Source organism: Fukomys damarensis, unplaced genomic scaffold, assembly GCF_012274545.1.
Source record: "Fukomys damarensis isolate Sample0158 unplaced genomic scaffold, DMR_v1.0_HiC HiC_scaffold_34, whole genome shotgun sequence".
NCBI lineage: Eukaryota > Metazoa > Chordata > Mammalia > Rodentia > Bathyergidae > Fukomys > Fukomys damarensis.
Window position 1 is genome coordinate 7,469,563 of NW_022900946.1, and position 19,785 is coordinate 7,489,347.

The 19,785-nt window shown below is 46.0% G+C and overlaps 1 protein-coding gene across 4 annotated transcripts in view; it reads left to right on the forward strand.

The window, feature by feature from the left end:
- The first annotated feature begins 19,576 nt into the window (after nucleotides 1-19,576).
- The window catches only part of Abcc1 (ATP binding cassette subfamily C member 1), a 134,944-nt gene continuing 134,735 nt past the window's right edge, over nucleotides 19,577-19,785 (forward strand). For all 4 annotated transcript variants that reach the window (XM_033758457.1, XM_010610766.3, XM_033758458.1 and 1 more), the window contains exon 1: nucleotides 19,577-19,704. In XM_033758457.1, the coding sequence (XP_033614348.1) occupies nucleotides 19,606-19,704 (99 nt within the window). In that variant the 5' untranslated portion in view covers nucleotides 19,577-19,605. The remainder of the gene's footprint in view (nucleotides 19,705-19,785) is intronic.

A 19,785-nucleotide genomic window follows, 5' to 3' on the forward strand; every position in this document is an offset into this window, starting at 1 on the left:
TGCAGAAATTCACCACGTCATTCATCTGCAGGTAGCTGGCCTATATGTCCACCAACAGATAGGTGGATAAATAAAATGGGATATTTATCACAATGGAGCACTGCTCTGCCATAAAAGAGGATAAACTTGAGTCATCTGTAGGGAAATGGATGCCCTTTGAGACCATAATGGTAACTGAAATAAATCAGACATGCGAGCTTAAATATCATATGATCTCCCTTATATGAGAAACCCAAAATGTAAATACAAAGCAAAATAGAAGGTATTAGGAGGTAGAGAGATAGATCCTTCTCATTTGGGAAGGGGATCAAGAGAGATGGAAGGAAGGGGGAGATAGACAAAGGGAAGGAGGTTAAAAAAAAGGATTAAGGTGTGCTGTGCTGTGCTGTGTACAGGTACTAACGCCCCCGAGGACTGTAATAATCATGCGCTGCAAACATGAACCAATAAAAATGTTTAGAATACCAGTTACACATGAGGAAACTGAGGCAGAGCCAGGATGAATGAGTTGCCCAGGACATATGTGGTAAGAAACAGAGCTACAGGGCTGGGGATTTAGCTCAGCGGTTCTGCCGCCTGTCTCGCAAGCACAAAGACCCGAGTTTGAATCCCTGGTACCAAAAAAGAAAAGAAACAAAGCTGCAATTTAAGCCCTGTTCATGCAAGCCCAGAATCCAGGATATTTACCACATCGCTGTGCTGTCCATAAAGTAACCACAAGGAACACCTGGGGCCTTTGTTGAAAATAGGACTCCAGAGTCCCACCTCGCACTGTATGTCTGGAAGTCTATGTTTTCCCACACTTTCTCTGAGGAATCTGATAGGCGGACAGCTTGGTGCTACTCATTTCATCCATCTTGTTTTATTTTCTTGTCTCTCCAAACTCTGGTTGCCAGATAAACATATACAGAGCACATCTTTGCCAGTTCCTTGCGAGGTAAGGAAACTGTGATTCAACAGAGCACTTAGATGTCCGTCCTGAATTTCCATCTCCGCTGTACTCATGTCCAGCTACCTGGTTTAGAGCTCATCACTCTCCCCCACCTATTCCTCACCTGGACCATGCAGAGTAAATCTGTCCAACATTCAGAATGGTACTTGGTCACCAATCACTGGCAGTGGTGGTGTGGGTGGCACTGTTACTGAAGGTGGCATTTTATAAACTCTGTGTGGGGAAATTACCAACCCATCTTTGCCTCTGTCTCTTCACCTCTAAAGTTGGGATACTAATAAGCTTTCTCATGAGACTGCTATGAGGGTCACGTGGATTTTTACACATAACACATAGACACATGTTTACAGAGCTGCTGGGCATGGGCAAGTACAGTAGGAATATTGACTATTGCTATTACTGAAATGTGTTCTTTTCTATGTCATGATGCTTCAGATAAAAAGAACTCTTAGAACAGCTTCAATAAGCTCCATATTCAGGAGCCTTCACAATCTTTGTTATGTCCTCTGGATGGAACACCATTCCCCACTTCCCTATGTCAAAACCCTAGTTAGAGGGCCAGGGATTTAGCTCAGTGGTTCCGACTCCTGCCTCTCAAGCACAAGGTCCTGAGTTCGATTCCCCGGTATCAAAAATAAACAGCCCTAGTTAGTAGTCTCTTGTCTGGTCACGCACCATTGGTAGTGTTATCAGAATCTCCGGGCTATACCAAAATGTTACTGGGGAGCTCCTTCTAAAAATGACTCCCCAAATAAAAGTTACCAGGATCTGGGTTGCTCACCTCTCCATCCAGAGTTAAAGTCCATGTTCTTCTCATCTGGACCAAAGAATTGAACAAAAGGAGCAAAAAGCAGTGGCAAGGTCTGTAAAGCGAGGCTGGGCAGAGTAATAGAGGAAAAAGGAAGATAAAAGAACACTGTGAAAAAAGAAGGATGGACTTATCATGAGAGAAACCACCATTGCCATCTGTGTCCTTTATAGTGTCCAAATCTCGGGGAAACCCGTGGGAACTTCTACATAGGGGTCCTGAGAGACGGTGCTGGGATCCCAGGTCTAGGCCATCCAACTGAAAACCTGCTCGAGTTCTTGCAAGAAGTCTACAGGTAGGGCTTTGAGAACTGCTCTGCACGTCTTTTCAGGATCCCAGCACCCTAACCTGTGTTCATATCGGTGAAACTCTTCCTTATTTCCTAATTAGGATTTAATATGATCTCTCTCTCTCTCTCTCTCTCTCTCTCTCTCTCTCTCTCGATGGGGTCTTGCTAAGTCACTAGGTTGCCTAGGCTGAGCTTGAACTTGTAATTCTCCTGCCTCAGGCTCCCAGAGTGCTGGTATTAAAGATGTGCAACACACTCCAAGTTTGGTTTAGGGACTAACTCAGAGCAGACCCCGGTAGTGAAGATACAGTTATTACTATTATTGGTGGTGATGGAGACATTTTACCAACTTCTTGGTAATGGATGGGCAAATTATCAACCTCTGCAATGCAGGGAACACTTAAAGCATGGCAGACCCAATAGATAGGAGTTATCCTAAAGGGGAAGTCAAGGCCACTTTTAAAAGAAACTGGATCCGCCCTGCTTGGAATGAGGAATCTGCTTCGTAATCGTGACTCAGAATAAATGCACCGATATGGACCAACTCCCACCATAAAGGAGCTGCTGATGGTTAACTTCCTGTCAAGAGAAGGATTTTACCACACCAGTGGCTTTGTCCTTGACTGATGCGGAATTGCAAAGCAGAGCACAAGGCCTCAGCGAGGACAGCGGGGGCCAAGGAGCCTCCCCCTGGGTTAAAGTGGTGGGAACACAGTGGGCAGATTGCTTCAGAGTCCAGCAGGGCAGTGAGGGCAGGCAGGAAACCTCCCCTGGATGAAAAAGTTTTAATTTATTTCTGGGAGTCAGATAAAATAGTTACCAACTCAAACCCTCCCCACTCTTCACTTGCCGACCCCCATGCCTTTAGACCTCTCCATTGGGTCAGCATTGTTTGTGACTATTTTTAATTCCAGAACTAAAAGGAACAGTAACTACTGTCCTTCCAGGGCTCCCTGAGTGTGAGGCCCTTACAACTGCTCTCTGAGAGACTTTCCAACTCAGAACCATAGGAAGTGGCAGGTGTCCGACCAGTGACCTTCAAGGTTTTACTCCAATGTCCTCTCTGACGTCAAGTAAAATTGCAACGTGCACCCACTTCTGTTTTGCATTCCCCAGCTCTCCTCACATTCCTTCCCACCTTCTAATATGCTGCATGATTTCCTTAGCAAGTATGCTCGTGTTTTTGTTTTATTTTATTTGAGACAAGGTTGAGGTAGGAGAGTAGTAAGGCATGGCAAAAGCCGTCTGGGGAAGTAGGTGCAACCTGTTAATTACAAATTGACGCATGCGCAGAACAGTCCCTAAAGCCCTGAATGTGGACTTCCCAGGAGAAGTGAGCAGGGTTTTCAACAGGATGCCTACACCTGACGTCAGCCTCAGGCATGGGATCCCAGCATTGCTTCTCAGGATCAGTATGTGGAAGTTCTCCCAGGTTCCTTCAACATTGAGATAGCATAAAAGGATGCACCCATTTCATCCAGTTCTTTGTTTGAGACAAGAAGAACCAGGAATCTAACTCCAGAAGGAGAGGCAAGCAGCCCAAACCTGCTAGTGTTTAGTTGGTGAGCCACTTTTTAGAAAAAAGCTACCCATAAGGGTCCAGCCATGTAGTTTAGGCTCACTACTTACATACTCACTATGTATGGAACCCAGGTTGGCCTCATACTTGCAGTGATCCTCCTGCCTCAGCCTCCTGAGGGCTGGGATTTCAGGGGTGTGTTGCCATGCCTGGCTATGCTTATTTACTGCATATCATTCCTCTACCCTTTACAAGGTAAGAATCTGCAAGAGGAAGGACCTTTGTCACTTAACGCTCATTGGTGCTCTCTGGAGCCTACAGCAGAGCCTGGTTCATGAACACATTGCACGATAGAGCAGCCAAATACAGGCCACCCTTTCTGTCTATGGGTTTAGCATCTGTGCAGTCGACCAGTCTTGAATTGATAATGGAGAGGGGAAAAAAAATGCATCCATCCTGAATGTATGTAGGCTTTTTTCATTGTGATTACTCACTAAATACAATATCACAACTATTGGCAGAACATTTACATTGCTCTCGAATCACAAGTAATCTAGAGACAATTTAAAGCATATAGGAGGAGGGCCAGGGATTCAGCTCAGTGGTTCGGTGGCCTGCCTTGCAAGCGCAAGGACCCACGTTCAATTCCCGGTACCAAAATAAATAAATAAATAAAGCATACAGGAGGCTATGCATAGTTACATGTAAATGCTCAGTTCTTTTATACAAGGAGCTTGAGCATCTGCATATTTTAATATCTACGAGGGGTCATGGAACCAACCCTCCAGACGCAGAGGAGAGACTAACTCATCGTGTTCATTTAGCCTTCTCCTATGAATGCTTAGGCTGTGGCCAACACTTTGTTGTTGTTTAAGACATGTTTCACTATTTTACCCAGGCCGTCTTCCAACTTCTGAGCCCAAGAGAACCTCCCGCATTAGCCTTCCAAGTAGCTTGGGACTACAGGCACGTGCCGCTGTGCCTAACCAAAGCTGCCAGCTTTTTGCTGGTAAAAACACTGTGTTGAAGATCCTTGGAGAAATATCTTTGCATATTTGTGTGCTTATGTTGTAGCATAGGTGTGTATACATATTATCACTTTGTTGAGTCAAAGGATAGGAACAGCATGAACTTTAGTAGGGGCTGCCAAACAACCTTTCCATAAAAGTCTGTATTGACTTATTCTCCCAACAGTTATATTTAAGAGAGCTCACTAAGGACCGATGAAACTGGGGTAGGTGTAAAGAGAGTCCCAACTCCTCCACGCTACTGAACTGTTGATACTTGCAACCATGGGATCTTTGTGTTAAATGGGATGTGCTGTTCATGTAGTTTTGTTTTGTATACCAGGGTTTGAACTCAGGACCTTGAGCGGCAGGCACGGTGCCACTGAGCTAAATCCCCAGCCTGTCTATCTAGTTCTTACCCAGCTCGCATCCAAGGCAGCAGTTCTCTACAATGTACCCTCCTTTCCAGCTCCTCTGTCAGGGTGTCAAACTTCCCACCTCCAGTTTGCATAAGAGAGCACCACTGAGAGGGATCTTATTACTTCCAGTAAGTCCATTGTATCATTGGGCCAGAATCAGCCTTCCTGCAACCCATTCCACCTTTCCCAGCTCCATTCTCAAGAGCAAAACAAAAGAGCTAATCCTTTTTCTGCATGACAGCTCTTAAAATATTTGAAAACTGTATCAAATGTCTCCTGAGGCTTCTCCTTCCAGGATAAACCTCCCCGCCCTGCTCAGACATGTCTCCAGGCTGTGACAGTGCTAATCTGGAAGACCCAGAGATCAGCATAACAGGCATAGGGTCTCCTAAAATTGGATTCAAGTCTACCCCCACCCTTTTCAGTTGTCTGACCTTGGCCAATGCACTTCTGAGACATTAGTTTCTTCCCTTGTAAAAAATAGTGTCTATCAGGTAGAGTTGCTGGCTAGAGCACATTATGACTTGTAGGCTCCCTTCTTTCATAACGGCACAGTTCATAATAGTTAAATCCTGGAAGCAGCCTATATACTGTATATGTCCATCAACAGGTGAATGGATTTTAAAAATGATTACACACCACGGAGTACCAGTTGTACCACAAAGAAGGATAAACTTAAGTCATGTGTAAGAAAATGGATACAGCTTGAGACCATAACGTTAAGCGAAATAAATCAGACACACAAGTTTAAAGGCTACATGGTTTCTCTTTTATGAGAAACCCAAAATATAAATCAAGAGCAAAATAAAGGCTAGATAATGGGAAATAGGAAGACAGACTTTTTGCCTAAGGGAAAAGGATGAAGAAATGGAGGGGTGGGAAAAGGGGTGGGGAAAAGGGAAGAACAGAGAATTAAGATGTGTAATATAGATGTACCAGCTCCCCATGAGGAATGTAACCACCATGTACTGTACACATGTACTGATAAAAAATTGATAAGAGGAAAAATAAGTGTATGTCATGATTACTTTGATATGAAGGTAAATATGATAAAGGCAGAGTTAATTTTATGTTTTCTTCTCATTTTAACAGAACTGAAATATTTTCATAGTATCATGAGCCTCAGTACTATGCTTTTTGTAGTTAATGAATATGTGGTCCTTGATTGCTTTGGAGTATAACCGAATATATAAGGGATGATCAAATACTACAGTTAATGTTTAAATTTTTGAAAATTTATTACAGTAAAAGACACATTGCTGTTAATCCCTCTCAAAATACTCCCTCTCATGTCAAACATACTTATCCACTGTTCTTGCCATTTCTGTTACCTGTCCTTCTGTAGCCCACTTCTCAGCCTCTAGTGACCACTGTTCTACTCCTTCTATGAAGTCAACTTTTTTGCCAGGCATTGTGGCACACACCTGTAATCCCAGCACTCAGGAGGTTAGGGGAGGAGGATCACCAAAAGTTCAAGGCCGACCTGAACTACAAAGCAAGACTGACTGCTATGGTTTGTTTCTAGATGTCTCTCCAAAGCCTCATGCAATCATAGGTAGGGCTTTTTCAGAGGTGGCTGGATCTAGAGTGTGTGATGCTGGGAATGATTCATGGTGTAAGGTTAGGTTCAAGGACACTAGGATTAAGGGTGTGAGGGTTAACTGCTCTAAGTAGGCTGGGTGAGATATAAAAGATAAAAAAAGCTGTGATCATCTCTTGTTGCTTTGCTGCGTTCTGCCCACCATGAACCGTTTCTCTTCTGTGACGCCCCTCTGCTCTGTCACTCTGCATTGGAGCCAGCTGATTATGGACTGAAATCTCTCCAGACCATGAGCTAAATAAGCCTTTCCTCCTTTAACTTTGGTATTACGTTTTTTTTTTTCCAGTACCAGGGATCAAACTCAGGACCTTGTGCTTGCCAGGCAGGTGCAGGGCTACTGAGCTACATCTCTGGCCCTCCTCCCTTAACTTTTGGTTCCAGGTATTTTGTCTCAGCAATGAGAGAAAAGTAACTAAGACAGAGACCCTGCCTAAAAAAAAAAATCAACTTTATAAACATCAACATATGAGTGAGGTCATGGAGTATTTGTCTGTGTCAGATTTATTTCACTTAATGTAAAGCCCTCTGATTCCATTCATATTGTGGCACATCAGGATTTCATTCTTTCTTTGGCTCAATAATATTCCATTGTGTATATGTGCTGCATTTTTTTTAACCATTCAGCCACTGATGGGTGCTTAGGTTGATTCTATTTCTTGGCTCTTGCGAATAATGCTACAGTGATGGTGGGAGTACAAGTATCTCTTTGATGTACTGATTTTATTTTCTCTGTATATATACCCTAAGCAATGTATTGGAGAGTAGTTTCCAGTAGTGGGCTAACTGGATCATACAGTAGTCCTATTTTTAGGGGTTTTTGTTTGTTTGCTTTTGGTTTTTTGAGGAACCTCATGGTATTGACTTTACATATAAACTGTCTTAGTTACTTTTTCGTTGCTGGGACAAAATACCTGAGCCCCACAAATTAAAGAAGGAAAGGTTTATTTTAGCTCACAGTTGGTAGAGGCTTCAGTACACAGTCAGCTGCCTCTAAGACAGGGCCACATGGCAGAGCAGAAACAGTCCATGGCAGGCTAGAGAGGAGGCAGTGAGCAGCAAGCCTTACTTTCCTTTTTATCGCATCTAGGCCACAAGTCTATTGGATGGTGCCATCCACACCCAGAGTGGGCCTCCCCACTATCCACATCCTTTCTGTATGCTAAACCATTCAGTGAACTAATCCAGCTATTACACCCTCAGTCCAGTATCAAACACCAATGATCCAGCCATTCCCAAAAGCCCCACTTGGGAGAGCAAAAGACTTAGGGGGATATTTTAGATATAAACCATAACATAAACACAGTGTGTTGAGTGTGTCTCAAAAAGTTCCTGTCCTGGAAGTTTGGTTTTCAGTGTGACAAAATTCAGGTGGCAGAATCTTTAAGAGGTATGACCTAATACAAAGTAATTATGTCATGTTTGCATCACCCTTGAAAGAAATTGGTGTTGTGATTTGGTTCTCAGGAAAGCAAATTGTTATAAGAGAGTAGGCCAGGCCCCTGAATCCCTCAGGGCAAGGCTACCTGTCTTGCCAAGGGATCTTTTCTTCATATATTCCCACTGTTACAATGTTCTTCTCCATGAAGCCCTACCAGGGACAAAGCCAATGGATCCACCCACTCATGAACTTCCAGTTTTCAAATGTGTGAGCTAAATAGGCTTCTCTTCTTTATTAAATCCTTAGCCTCAGTTATTTTATTATAGCAGAAGAAAATGGTCTAATATACAGAAGTAGCAATCTTCCATAGACTTTACCAGCTCCTACAGTTATGTGAGAATTCAGTAATATAGTTCTTTTTTTTTTTTTTCTTCCCCAGTACCAGAAATCAAACTCAGGACCTTACGCTTGCCAGGCAGGTGCAGTACCACTGAACTACATCCATTGTACAGTTCTTGTTATTAGTGTTAAGAATGAATCATGATGCTTCCCATCAATGAATATGGTACATCTCTATATTCCTTCATTTACTTAGACTCTCCACTGGAGGCAGCAGTGCACATCTGTAATCCTAGAATTCAGGAGGCTGAGGCAGGAGGATGTCTGTCACACTCTATCGTGTAAATATATACAATTATTTTGTGTCAATTAAATTTAAAATAAAATTGAAATATACCACCTCAAAAAAAAAAAAAAGATCCACACAGGTTAGTTTTCCTGATATCAGCTTGCTCTCCTTGATAACTGGCACACTCTTGGCTGTCATAAATTTTTATAGCTGCTTTTTCAGGTTGTCTGAAAGGCACTGGCTGAGGTAACGGTTACAGGAGGCTTTAGCAGGATTAGAGAAGGTGGAGCCAAGTTGGTCAGAATTTGAAGGTGAAGACGTCACCTGAGCAGGTATAGGCCAGGTGGAGCAAAGTCACAGAAGGAAAGAAGGCCAAACCTGAGTTCTGTGGGGCCCTTTGGCCTCTTTTGGCAAAAAGTCTCAGAAAACCATGGGTGAGGGATTTAGCTCAGTGATGCCACCACCTGACATGCAAGCACAGGTCTGGAGTTTGATTCCTGGTACCCACACCCCCAAAAAAAAGAAAGAAAAGAAAACCTGAGTTTGGGGCTCCTGTGAATAAAAAACTCATGAGCAAGGCTAGGTTCCAGATGCAGATGAAGTCAGCAGGTCTCTTTCTTTCTGCTTCTCGGCTTCTGCTTGCTCTATGTTGGCTTCCATTTTTAGACTTCAGGAGGGACCAAAATGGCGGGTGGCAATCATGCCTGTGTCCTCTCAGACTAGTGGGGAGGAGGAGAAAAGAATGTAAAAAAAAAGTGGTCTTCCCCAAATTCTTAGCCCAAGTTACATGGTGCTTCTTGGGCTGTCATGGGATCACAGGCTCACCCTTGAACCAGTGAATGCTAAGTCTTGGGACATATGCTTGACCCTAGGCCAGGACAAGGGAAGGGCCTGCTAACAATGTGAACCAGAACCTGTCACTTCTGGGCCTGTATTCTTCTCCACAGTGATTCTCCGCAAGGCTGAGTGTGAACCCGAGAGAACATGAGACAATTCTGCAAGATGTTGATGTTCACAACAGAAAGGTGTGTGTGTGTGCGTGCGTGTGCGTGCGTGCATGCATGCGTGTGTGTGTGTGTGTGTATGCGCGCACATGCGCTACTGGCATCTATTAGGCAAGGAAAGATGCTAAATGTCATACAATCAAGATAGTCTGCAAACAAAGAATTACCTGGATCACAAAACCATAAAAGCAAAAGGGTGGAGGTTGAGAACTGCTGTAAGGATTTCCACTGTGTTTAAAACAAAATTCTGACCCACACCACAGCCTAAAAGGCAGTCTATTACCACTGTGCTCCTCTGATGGTGCTTCAGCCACAAGCATCTCCTTTCAATTCCCGGAATACACCATGCTTGCTCCTGCCACAGGTCCTTTGCACTGGCTGTTTCTATGGCCTTGCATCTTAATAGGGGAGGGTGTTGCCAAAGCCCTCACCATTCAGATATCAGCTCACATGTCACTTGCTTTGTGAAACTTTGATGAAGATGCCTGCTTGCTCTTCCCAAGGAATTTCAAGTGATAGCAACCCTTTTAGAGATGAGTGTCCAAACTGCAAACCCAAATCCGCTTATTTATCACAAAGTGCCAACACTACGATTACTCCTGAACACTGAGGTTTTGGTTTAGAGAAACCATCCATACATTAATTGGTAAGGCAATGAATACTGATCAAATAAGTGCATAAATAAAAGTGTGTTGCAAGCATGAGGCGACCCAGGAAGACAAGGTGAACGCAACAGGCCCAAAGGAACCCTGGCCCCGGGGTGGGTGGACATCAGGAAGGCTTCCCGGAGGAAAGGCTTTCAGCTGAGTCCAGGCAGTGAGTCAGGCTCCAGCTGAAAGAAGCAGCTCAGAGAAAACTCTCGAGGTAGAGGAGCTCTTTGCAGGGACCCAAAGACCTGTGTGGCTCAGAGTCAGAATAAGGCTCACCACGGGCGGCTACGGACCAGGAAAGGGAGCAAGAGAACCCACGAGGAACATGGCAATGGTCCATAGAGCTGCAGGGAGGGAGGCAGAAGGGCTGCGTGTGAGCGAGGAGGGCGACAGCCAGGGCCGAGCTTGGGGGGCCCAGGGAGGGACCGTGGGGAGCCGCAGATGGATTTTAGGCAGAGCCACGGACAAAGTCAGATTTATTTCATTCTCATCCTCTCTAATCATTGTTTGGTTTGTGTGTGTTTTTTGAAACAGGTTCTCACTATGCAGTCTAGGCTGGCCTTGAACTCACTATGTAACCCAGGCTGGCCCCAAACTGAGGGCAGTCCTCCTGCCTCAGCTTCCCAAGTGTGGGATTACAGGTGTGCACCACCACACCCAGCTGCAAGCCATTCGTTCTTTCAATGATTTGTTTTTCTCTTTGAGCAAACATGAAAAGGTACTCAGTAGCATTAGCCATCATGGAAATGCAAGCACAGCACAATAGCTTTGGAATAAAACAGGCAATTTCTAACAAAGCTAAACATGCAGTGACATAGTGACACAGCGATTCCACCCCTAACCGGGAGGAGGGAGTGCAGTGTCTGCTAAAAGGCACCAACAGTCATGTTCGTCACAGCAGCGGTCCCTGTGGGTCCCACCACGCCTGGTAAGGAGCAAAAGGAAGGCAGTCAGGATGCAGTGCAGCTTCTCTGGTGGTCAAGAACAGGGGAAACGAACATATGTGGAACAAAGTCAGAACAGTGCTCACCACCAGCAGATGCTGACCAGGAAGGAGAGCCAGAGAACCCTCTAGGGACATGGCTGATAACTTGATCTGCTGGTAGTTGCATAGTTCTAAAAATGTATTCACATACACTCATATATTTTAAAACACATTGAGCCTGATACTCAAGGTGGCTGTAATTTCCCTATGAAACTTATGTCTCAACTGAAAATTTTAAAACAAAATGTAGTTGGACATGATGGTGTAGGTCTATAATCCAGATATTTGGGAGACTGAGGCATAATGATCAAAAGTTCAAGGCCAGCCCAGGCAACTTAACAACTTATCAAGAACTTGTCTCAAAAAAAAAAATTTATATATAAATATATATGGAGAGAGAGAGAGAAGAGAGAGCAGGGGGCTGGGAATGTAGTTTTGCTGCTGTCCTTGTAGGATGTGGGGTGCTTACCAACCCAACACAGTACATGATCTGTTTAGGAGAACATGAAAATTGGGCTGACCAAGAATCAGATTCTGCTGGGCGATACTTCAGGCTCAGATAACACATCAACTAAAATTCGCTGCAGGACATACAAGATTTCCAAAAGGCATCCTCTGTGACGTTAAAGGGCTGCGGTGACCAGGTGTGGTGGTGCATGCATGGAGACTGAGGTAGGAGGATTGCAAATTCAAAGCCAGTCCAGATCACTTAGCCTACCTCAAAAAAACAAAAGCAAAGCAAAACTGTTTATATGTCGATTGAAGTTTAGAGATGTGTGATCCAATTAACAGTTTTGTTTTAGTTTCTGTTTTGATGTTTGTAATTTGCTTATGGTAGGTAGCATTTTTTTTTTTTTTTAAACCAGGGATCAATCTCAGGACCTTGTGCTTGTGAGGCAGGTGGCAGCACCACTGAGCTAAATCCCCAGCCCTATGGTAGGTAGCTGTATTGCTAGTATCAAGAGCTCCTTAGGAAATGATTACTTTTCGGAGATGTCTTCTAGCTGCAGCTGGCTTTCGGCTTTTGAATCTGTTACAAGATCCTACCTCTTCAATTTATTGGGAATGAGAAGTTGCTATTTGTCTCGACCCCTGGTTCTTTGGCACTGGTCTACAGTACTGTTTAAGATCCTTAGGAAATCTCAGATCCATGGTGGTTGATCCCAGTAAGACAGTAGAGTTATGGTGGACTTGTGGATAATCCCAGCAAGCCTGCGTTTTCAACTCTGCTGAAGTTCAGGCTGATCTTGGTTTCTAGCTGTGAGGCTGGAAAGGCCCATTAACGTCATCACAGATTCTGTTTCTCCTTTGTCAAAGTCCTTCTTTGAGCATCCTATTGACTTAGCAGCAAAGGGAACTGGCCACAGAAAAGGTAAGTGGCTTCTGGGCTGAATACCCAGTTTGCCACCCACCAAAGATGTGCCCTGGAGTCCTTTCACCCCGGAGCCTCAATCTGTCTCTGATATGGGCACAATCACACACCCTGACTCCAAGTTAACAGTGGCTGTGGTAGGATGCAGTGGGAGCACAGAGCGCACGGCACAGCACGAAGACCCCATGAGAGCTTGCTGTTGTCTTTCTTGTGACAGAAAGTACTGGAAGCCATGGGGATGGTTCACTGTTGCTGTTCTAAAACTGGGGCTCGTTGTGGAGTTTTTCTGCTGTCATGGTACTCAGCACCCAGTAGGTCAGGCTTTGTCTGCATGTGGCTTGAGAGCCAAAATAATGCAGGCTGCCAACAGCCAGCCAGGCAGTGCGTCAGGCCTTGAAGCAGACCCCGGATCTCTGTTTGCATCCATTTCTGCCCCCGTTTCCCCTTTTGAGGCTTTTCCTTCTCCCTTTCTCTGTCCTATCTGTCCCTCCACCTCCCCTCTGTCTACTTCTTCCCCCTCCACCCTTCAGCTGCCCTGTCTGCCATGCTCAGGGTAGAGCTCCAGGAGAAGAAGGGCCCTGCTTTTCGGTTTCCTTTCTGTTTTCAGAGTCAAATAAATACAGGCACCTTCCACCCTTTCTTGTCATTCATTCATTCGCCTTCTTTGCAAGCCCAGTGTGGCCCTTGCAGTGTGCAGGTGCTTGGCAGAGAGCAGAGTTTGAGGTAGGCTCTTGGGCTTCCTCTACTCCTGCACCTCCTGATTCTCTGCTATATCTCAAACTTGGCCTTCATTTTCTGGCCCTACCTTTGGGCTTGCTACTTCCTCTGCTTAGAGTGTCTTTCCGCACATAGCCATGTGATTGTCCAGTGTTTCCTTACCGTTCCCCTCCTAGGCCAGTTCTTCTCTGCTCACCCAGTCTAAAATATTCCTTTCCCTGCCTACGTCCTTCATATCCCCTTCTCTCCTTTACATTTTTCTTTGCATTTAATTATTATAAGTTATACTCAATACTGTACATGTTTATCTTGTAAACATATTAATCTGTTTCTCCTTCCCACTAAAATTTTATCTCCATGGTGGGTGAATTCAGCATGTTCCGTGCGCGCATGTGCGCACACAAACACACACACACACACACCACCACCACCACCACCCCAAAAAAACAAAACACCAACCAAACAAACAAACAAACAAAAAACCTAGAACATCTAGACTGGGAGGGTAGCAATTTTTTTTCTGTAAAGAGGCAGATAACAAATATTTTAAATTTTGCAGGCCGTGCAATTTCTGTTGCAGACATTCAGCCTTCCCCCAAAACACAAAAGCAGCCACCAAGATACTGCATTAAGAAAAATAATGCACAAGCAGCTGAACATGGCTGTGCTCCAAGAAAACTTTATAAATATAGGTGGCCGGTGGTACCTAATTCCTGCTTATTAACTGCCTGACTCTCAATTAATATTTGTTGATTGTGTGTGTGTGTGTGTGTGTGCGTGTGCATGCATGTGTGTGCATGGTGCTCGGGGCTGAAGGCAGGGCCTCAGACATCTAGGTAAGGACTCTACCACTGAGCTACAGCCCCAGCCCTGTTGACTGAATTCTTAAAGGAAGATGTGTTTGTTAGCTGTGACTGTGCCAAAATATCTGAGTGGATCAACTTAAAAGGAAGAAAGTTTTATTCAGCTTACTGTTTCGGAGCTCTGTGGCAGCAGTCTGTCATGGCACAAGTGTGCAGTGCTGAAGGTCTGTTCATCCCATGGCTGTGGGTGGCAAAGGAGGCAACAGGAAGGGCCTGTGATCCTAATGTCCCCTTCAAGCTTATGTCCCCAATGACCCAAACTTCCTTTCAGTGGACTCTACCTCCTGACGTTGCCAACCCTGGCAGGGATGTCAAAGGCTTCCATACATGGCATTTGGGGAACGTCCATATGTTCGCAGGAGGCAAGGTCACTCCGGGAGGAAAGTTGAGCAAATTAAACAGTTTCAGACAGTGTGAGGTGCTACAAAGAAAATAAAGCAGGTGGTAGGATGGAGGTGCCGATGGCTGGGTCGGTTAAAGAGGGAGGACCTCTGTCCCTGAGGAGGTGGTGTTTGAACAGAAGGATAAGCGTGCAGAGGTGTGGCTATCGGAAGACGCCAGCAGAGGCTCCCAGGCAGGGGAGCTGCAGGGGCAAAGGGAATCAGCTTGGTGTGTGATCAGAACAAAGAGAGTCGCTGAGGCAGCTTCCAAGAGTGACAGAGGAATGAGGTGCAGGCTGGCCCAGAGGTCAGGCCTTGAAGGGTTTTTAAATCCGCTCTATTTTGGATCCTCTATCACCATTTTTAATTGTGATTAAAATATACATAACACAAAACTTACCATTTTAACTTTGTTTTGTTTCACACTACTGGGGATTGAATGCAGCACCTTTGCCCTGAGTAATATCCCTAGGCCACTAAAAAAAATTTTTCATTGAAAATTTTGAGACAGGGCATTGCTGAGTCACCCAGGCTGGTTCAGACCTACAGTCCTCCTGCCTTAGCGCCCCCAGAGTGATGGGATTCAGCCCCCTCAGCTCCTGCCTGACTCATTTTTACCATTTTAAGCCAATGTCTGCGGCATTGGCATCACATGTGTTCACTGTGTCGCACGACCATCACCGCCATCCGTCTCCAGGGCATTTTCATCATCCCCAACCACAGCTCTGTCCTTGTTAAATAATCTTGTCTCATTTCCCCTCTCCCAGCCCCTGGGAGCCGACATTCTCTTCTGTCCCTGTGAGTCTGTCTGCTCCAGAAATCTCACTTAAGTAGACCCACACAGAAGATCCTTTCGTGACCGGCTCCTTTGGAGTGGTACAATGTTCTCGAGGCTCATCCATGTTGCAGCACATGGAAGATTTCCCTTCTTTCTGAGGCTAGACAATATTCCATTGTGCATATCTGCGGCATTTTTAAAAATCTGATCGCCCGTCTGTGGACACTTGGGGGGCTTCCCTCTTTGAGCTATGTGAATAACGCTCACCTACATGTGGATCTGCGGGTATCTGTGTGAGTCCTTGCTTTTCTGTTTTCTGGTATATCCGTAGAAGTGGAAGAGCTGAATCATTTTCAGTAGATGCTACACTAAGGACCACGGGAGGCCACCCCAGGCTGCATGCAGGGTGTGACTTCTGGCTTTGGTGGGACTGTGATTGCCATGGGGTGAGGAGAGACCTGGGAGGAGGCAGGTGGGGAGGCAGTCAAGGTAAGAAAGAGAGGACAACAGCCTGAAGCTTCTGTCTGGGGAGCAGATTCCTCAGTGAGTGATTACAAACAAATAGGGAGAAATGCTGCAAAAGACAGGAATGAAGACAGGGTGCTGTGATCACAGGGAAAAACGGAAAAAGGATTTCTGTGGCATTCTCTTTATGGCGTCTACAAACTCAGAGCCGAGTTGCCGGGCTGCTGACATTGGATCATGACCCCAAATTACTCTGTAGTCAGTTGGGTGGGTGTGGCACTGGGCCTGTAACCTATCTAAGGGTGTTTGTTATGATACAAGTGCCTGGATGGGGAACACGGGGCTCTGGGAGAAGGAAGGGAGTGGTTTGGTTCTGTGGCTGAAATTGTTGCCACACGCACTCAGAAGGGGTTTGGGGGTTGAGAGCAGAGCTGAGCCCCATTTCTGCCCAAACCTAGTTAAGAAGTCTGTGATAAGTGGTCTCAGCTTTGTAACTCCCAGTTTCCACTCCTGGAAAATGGTAGGTTTATTTGTTTGGTCTACTGTCCACTTCTGGGTGGAGGGCACGTACTGGAAACCAGGTCCTTAGATATGTTAGGCTAGTGCTCTACCAGCCCGCTCTACCCCCATCTCCACTTCCTCCAAGAGACAACAGGGATATTTGCTCATGCTGTGCCTACTGCACCTAACACATTGTCTGGTCCACAGGAGGCAATCAATACCTTATTTATTTACAATACCTTACTTATTTACTTATTGCACTGTTGGGGGTTGAACCCAGGGTCTCAGCATCCCAACCCCTTTTCATTATTTCTTTTTGTGGTACTGAGGATAGAACCCAGAGCCTTTACATTGAGCCACATCCCCAGCCCTTTATTTCTTGAGACAAGGTCTTGATAAATTTCTATGTTGCCCAGGTTGGCCTTGTACTTGCTATCCCTCTGCCTCAAACAAACCAAAGCCAGCATGGCGGAGGATGGCTGTAATCCTACCTACTAATAACTGAAGGCTGAGTCAGGAGGATCATCTTAAATTCGGGGCCATGCTGGGCAACACAGTGAATTCAAGGCCAACTTGAGCTGTGTAGTAAGATCCTGTCTGTTCAAAAAACCAAAACCCCAAACAAAACAAAAAACCAGCCTCAAACAAACATCTGCCAATGGCAATGTTTGTTTCCCCTGTTCTTGACCACCAGAGAAGCTGCACTGCATCCTGACTGCCTTCCTTTTGCTCCTTACCAGGCGTGGTGGGACCCACAGGGACCGCTGCTGTGACGAACATGACTGTTGGTGCCTTTTAGCAGACACTGCACTCCCTCCTCCCGGTTAGGGGTGGAATCGCTGTGTCACTATGTCACTGCATGTTTAGCTTTGTTAGAAATTGCCTGTTTTATTCCAAAGCTATTGTGCTGTGCTTGCATTTCCATGATGGCTAATGCTACTGAGTACCTTTTCATGTTTGCTCAAAGAGAAAAACAAATCATTGAAAGAACGAATGGCTTGCAGCTGGGTGTGGTGGTGCACACCTGTAATCCCACACTTGGGAAGCTGAGGCAGGAGGACTGCCCTCAGTTTGGGGCCAGCCTGGGTTACATAGTGAGTTCAAGGCCAGCCTAGACTGCATAGTGAGAACCTGTTTCAAAAAACACACACAAACCAAACAATGATTAGAGAGGATGAGAATGAAATAAATCTGACTTTGTCCGTGGCTCTGCCTAAAATCCATCTGCGGCTCCCCACGGTCCCTCCCTGGGCCCCCCAAGCTCGGCCCTGGCTGTCGCCCTCCTCGCTCACACGCAGCCCTTCTGCCTCCCTCCCTGCAGCTCTATGGACCATTGCCATGTTCCTCGTGGGTTCTCTTGCTCCCTTTCCTGGTCCGTAGCCGCCCGTGGTGAGCCTTATTCTGACTCTGAGCCACACAGGTCTTTGGGTCCCTGCAAAGAGCTCCTCCACCTCGAGAGTTTTCTCTGAGCTGCTTCTTTCAGCTGGAGCCTGACTCACTGCCTGGACTCAGCTGAAAGCCTTTCCTCCGGGAAGCCTTCCTGATGTCCACCCACCCCGGGGCCAGGGTTCCTTTGGGCCTGTTACGTTCACCTGGTCTTCCTGGGTCGCCTCATGCTTGCAACACACTTTTATTTATGCATTTATTTGATCAGTTCCCATTGCCTTACCATAAATGCACTTAAAAATGAACAACCCAGCTCTTTAAAATCACTTGAGTTGAGGGGCTGGGGAGATAGTCCAGTGGCAGAGTGCTTACCTTGTGTGTTCAAGACCCCGGCTTTGATCTGCAACCATACCAAAAGCAAAACCCAAGTCTCACTGTTTCTCACAAGACACCTGGTGCACAGCAGATGCTCGGTAAGTATTTACTGCATGCATAAATATCTAAGCAATGGCAGGCAGGCATTGTCACCTGAAAGCAATTACTCTAATAATTTACTTCCCCTGAGGGGACCTGGGCCATTGAAAATAAATCTGTAGGTTCCCATCTCCATGCTTCCTCCCCGGATTCTTTGGAAGGAAGACTTGTCTCAAATTCAAACCCAGCTCCTGTTTTATTTGCTGCAGATGTGTTGTGTTATGTGTGCATGGGTAATGGAAACCACACGTCAGTCTGTGGACTGAGGAGAGGACAGGGGAAAGGTGTTGCTGGAATCACAGAGAAAGTTTAGAATCCCTGGCTCCAGCCCCAGCCCATCTCTAATTGTATTTTTCAGTTTTGAAAAATTTTTATGATGGAGAATTGAACCCAGGGCCTTCACACTGAGCTATCTCCCTATTCTCTTTAACATTTTATTTTTATTTATTTCTTTTTTCTTTTTAATTCAGTTTATTGGTACATTCTAGGTAGACAGAACAGTTACATTCATTAGTGGGCTCTTGCACCTTTACATGACAGGTCTTGGTTCTCATTTTTTCCCCTTGTCCCTGCCCTCCCTTCACCCCCTCCTCTTTAACATTTTAAATTTGAGACAGGGTTCCCTAAATTGCACAGGATGGGTTCAAATTTACAACCCTCCTGCCTCAGCCTCCCAGGGTACTGGTATCACAGGTGTGCCTCTGGCTGGCTGCCTGCCTATTAGGCACATCTAGACAACAGGGCGCAATCGGCCCCAGAAAGACCACCTGGGCTCAAGGTTGGGTTGAGTCACTTATCAGAGGAAGAGCCCCTGATAAATTACTCTGCCTTTCAGGGCCAAGGTCTCCTCCTCTGCAGGATGAGAACAACAATATCACTTCCCTCGTGGCTGTTGTGCAAACCACACAAGTTAACTCACGGCCAAGTGTACAGTCCTAGGAAGCTGGCACCGGTCACCGGAGGATGCCTGTTAATTGCCACTGTGTCTCTGGGCTTTGCCTCTGAGATGAAGATCAACCATCTGCTTATTTCCGGGGTGGTGCTCTGCACACGCGCGGGGTTGGGGTGGGGGCACAGGTATGTGGGCCAGATAGGAGCTCCAGAGCCATGAAGCTCTGGGCCAGACTGCTGGGTTTGCGCCCACCTTCATTCCTTGCTTACTGAGTGCTTGAGCAAGTTTCTTCTCCGAGTTTCACTTTCCCCATCTAGACAGGGTAGATTCATAACAGACTCTACTTCCTCCTGTTTCTATCGACTTTGGAGCCAGCTAGCTGCCTGGGTTCAAATCCCTGCCTGCCAGGTGAGAACCAGGCACCCCTGGCAAAGTCACTCAACTTCTGCGGGCCTGGTTTTTGCTCCTGCACCAGGAGGAAGCAGTAACAGGGAGGTCGGAATGAGGCTATGGGGTCCCGGCACTGTTGCTCCAGGTTATGCTTGCTGCCCTCGTATCAGCACTCAGAAGCCCGTGTCAAGGTCCCAGGCGGGCCTCCAGGGTTGCTAGCAAAGTGCCCCGGGCCTGTCGGAAAGGGGTAAGGCGGGGTCGCAGCCAGCACTGTCTGGGAGGCCTGGCGTCGCGGGGTCCGCGCGCTGCCCACGCCTCGCCGCGAGGT